We start from the raw sequence: 3364 nt of genomic DNA, 5'->3' as shown, positions 1-3364 counted from the left end.
CCCCCGGGTGTCCCGCACGCCGGTGTCAGACACGCCGGTGTCCCGCATGCAGGTGTCCCGCACGTCGGTGTCCCGCACGCCGGTGTCAGACACGCCCGTGTCCCGCACGCAGGTGTCCTGCACGCCGGTGTCCCGCACGCAGGTGTCAGACACGCAGGTGTCAGACACGCCGGTGTCAGACACGCAGGTGTCCCGCACGCCAGTGACCGGGGGTTTTTCCTTTGCAGGCCAACCTGGCTTTTGCTCCAGCCGCCCTGCTGCCGGGAGCGTCTCCCAAAAGCCCTGGTCTGAAAGCCCTGGTGTCCCCGTTCGGCACCCCCCCCTCGACGCCCAGCAGCCCCGGGGTTCAGCCCCAGCCCGGGGAGGAGGGCGAGATGCCCGTCAGCTTCGATCAGCCCCCAGAAGGCACTCAGCTGCAGTTCTACAACAAGGTAGGGTGGGATAAAGCTTTGCTTACCGCTTGGGGGTGGGGAAGAAGAAAGAGGAGGCCCCAGCCCTCAGTGCTGCCATAACGCTGTGGCCAGTGGAGGAGATCGACGTGCTGGGTTCAAAACAGCCTCTCGGTGCAGCTCTCTGGGGCCTCCTCTCTGCACACCTGCACACGGGGCTTCTCGGTCCAGCAGCTCCAGTGCCCTTCCTGCCCCAGTGGATAGGGCTGAATGTCTTCACCAAATGGATTGTCAGGCACTGGAACAGGCTGTCCAGGGAAGCGGTTGGGTCACCATCCCTGGAGGTATTTAAAAAAGCACAAAGCCCTGGTGTCCCCGTTCGGCACCCCCCCCTCGACGCCCAGCAGCCCCGGGGTTCAGCCCCAGCCCGGGGAGGAGGGCGAGATGCCCGTCAGCTTCGATCAGCCCCCAGAAGGCACTCAGCTGCAGTTCTACAACAAGGTAGGGTGGGATAAAGCTTTGCTTACCGCTTGGGGGTGGGGAAGAAGAAAGAGGAGGCCCCAGCCCTCAGTGCTGCCATAACGCTGTGGCCAGTGGAGGAGATCGACGTGCTGGGTTCAAAACAGCCTCTCGGTGCTGCTCTCTGGGGCCTCCTCTCTGCACACCTGCACACGGGGCTTCTCGGTCCAGCAGCTCCAGTGCCCTTCCTGCCCCAGTGGATAGGGCTGAATGTCTTCACCAAATGGATTTGTCAGGCACTGGAACAGGCTGTCCAGGGAAGCGGTTGGGTCACCATCCCTGGAGGTATTTAAAAAAGCACGTAGATGTGGTGGCAGCAAATGTCAGAGGTGGCTGAGGTGAAGTTCAGGGAGCCACGCAGTGCAGCTCGGTTTGCCAGGTGTCCCACAGAGTGCACAGCACTTCACTGGGGAACTGCAGCCTGGGTTCACCATCATCAGCTGGAGTGCAGGCTCCTTCCTCAACCACCAAGCTGCCAAAAGCAGAAAAGCCCAAGACGGCCCAAGTCAGCAACGTCTGCGTAATGAATGCAGCATCCTTGGGTTTGGGGTCTAACTTGGACAAGGAGCCACAGTTAAAATCAGAACAGTGATCTCCAACACCATCTTTACAGAAGGAGGGGAGGCATGTATTAATTAGGCAGCTACCTGTCCTATAAAGCAGTCTCTCAGCAGCAGAGAGCCCTCTTCTCCTTACGTCTCAGTGGCAGAGCAGGAAAACTGAGGCCACCAGGGTAGCAATCAAGTTTCCCATGGTATTTCCCTCTGTTTTGCTTTCCTGCTTTCCAGTACTGCTCTCTTGACTGCTTCTGTATCTGCTTTTCCTGCCTCCAAGGTGCGGACACGGGGATCAATAAAGCGCAGGCCTCCCTCCAGAAGGTTCCGAAGGTCCCTGTCCGAGTACGGAGACGCGGAAGATTTAGGGGTCAACATCTCCTCTCCAGAAAATGGTGCCAAGGAAGATGGGGATGAGGTGTTTGCGCACAAGGGCAAGGCAGAGGACGCAGAAACAGGGAGCAAAGAGCAAAAGAAACAGATCGAGAAGCCCCCATCAAGAAAAGGATCCAGATCAGAAGATGAAGAAAAAGGGGGAAAACAGGCAGAGAAAATTACCCCTTGCAAAAGTGACATGGGGGATACAAAGGAGGAGGAGGAGTTGTGTCAGGGTGCCCCAGGAGAGAAGAACTCTCTCCAGCCTTCCTCTGGAGACAAGGAGGAGAAGGTGTGTGAGGGTCCCCAGGCAGAAGAGCAGGAAGACGGTTCCTGTGAACAGGAAAAAGGGGACAAGGAGAAGGAAGAAGCTGAAACTAAAGCTGAAGCGAAGGAGACCCGTGAGAGCACAGATGCACAGCGAACGTCAGACACTGAAGAAACACCAGTGGCACCTGAGCGGCGGCAGGAGGCCGGGGGCTCGGAGGCAGCCAGGGAGCCTTCAGCGCCAGCCACGCAGGACCAGAGCTCAGGGTAACAGTGATGCACAGGTAAGGTGGGTCGGCATGGTGGTGGCTCCTAAAATAAAATATCAGAGGGCTTTGCTTACTAATGAAAATGGCAACTGTGGCAGGACACACCAATGTCGCTGCTGTTCCCCACATCTCAAAAGTATCACATCTCAGGCCTGCAGAAGCTGCAAGGCAGGGTATTTAAAACAACCAGCCCTCCCAGGGGGTGTTACACAGAGAGAGAATGGAGAAGAAGCAAAGCTGATTCTGGCTTCAGTAAAAGAAGACTCTGCTCAGTAAGCACCCTGCTCACTTGCTGTTTTGAAAGCAATTTGAAAATAGTTACAGTAAAAAGCATTTTTTCCCCAGCAGTAACCATGTATATATTATATCAATATGCCTCCTTGCATATACACATTTATATGCATGTGTGCACACATATATGTACGAGTACATACATACTCTTAAGTGTTTAGCTTGTTAGCTTTGTCAGCAAAAATAATGTTTGCACACATACTTCTTGATCTGCCCTGCAGGCAAGCAAACACGGGCCTCTGCCACTTGAAATTAAAAGAGGATTTCCACAGGCTAAAGCAGGGCCTGTTCTATGTAGCTTCTTATATATTCTCTAACCACTTATATTCTCTAGCCGCTGATAATGTAGTTGCAGATGCTTGAGGAAATATCTCATTCCACCTCAACCACCTGTCTGCTTTTCAGGTGCCTCCTTGGTTTGGCAAGGAGCAACTGAAGGAAGCAGGCTGGTGCTCAGACTGCAGCTTGTCTTTTCCTCCTAGCATGGAAACTACTCAAGTGCCCCCAGGTCACAGGGTCCTCAGGAATGTATTTACTTAGACCCATGATTATTTTTCATCATTTTCTTGCATTTCTTCTCTCAAAAGGACGTACCCAGACAGGGCACAGGAGACTTAACATGTGAATAGGAGCCATCTAACCCAATGGAGGTGGAAGCTACTGGAAAACCTTCAGTGGCAGGAGAAGAGCAGAATATGGA

General features: G+C 54.2%; 1 protein-coding gene across 1 annotated transcript in view; it reads left to right on the top strand.

Annotated features, from left to right (window-relative positions):
* Window positions 1-2375, top strand: part of RCSD1 (RCSD domain containing 1) — an 8987-nt gene extending 6612 nt beyond the window's left edge. The window contains exons 6-7 of the mRNA XM_010005502.1: window positions 228-431; window positions 1743-2375. Of these exons, the coding sequence (XP_010003804.1) occupies window positions 228-431; window positions 1743-2375 (837 nt within the window). The remainder of the gene's footprint in view (window positions 1-227; window positions 432-1742) is intronic.
* The last annotated feature ends 989 nt before the right edge of the window (window positions 2376-3364 follow it).

This window comes from Chaetura pelagica, unplaced genomic scaffold (genome assembly GCF_000747805.2).
Source record: "Chaetura pelagica isolate M959 unplaced genomic scaffold, ChaPel_1.0 scaffold39, whole genome shotgun sequence".
Lineage (NCBI taxonomy): Eukaryota > Metazoa > Chordata > Aves > Apodiformes > Apodidae > Chaetura > Chaetura pelagica.
Note: the sequence above shows the minus strand (reverse complement) of the source record. Positions and strands in the feature narration are given on the sequence as shown.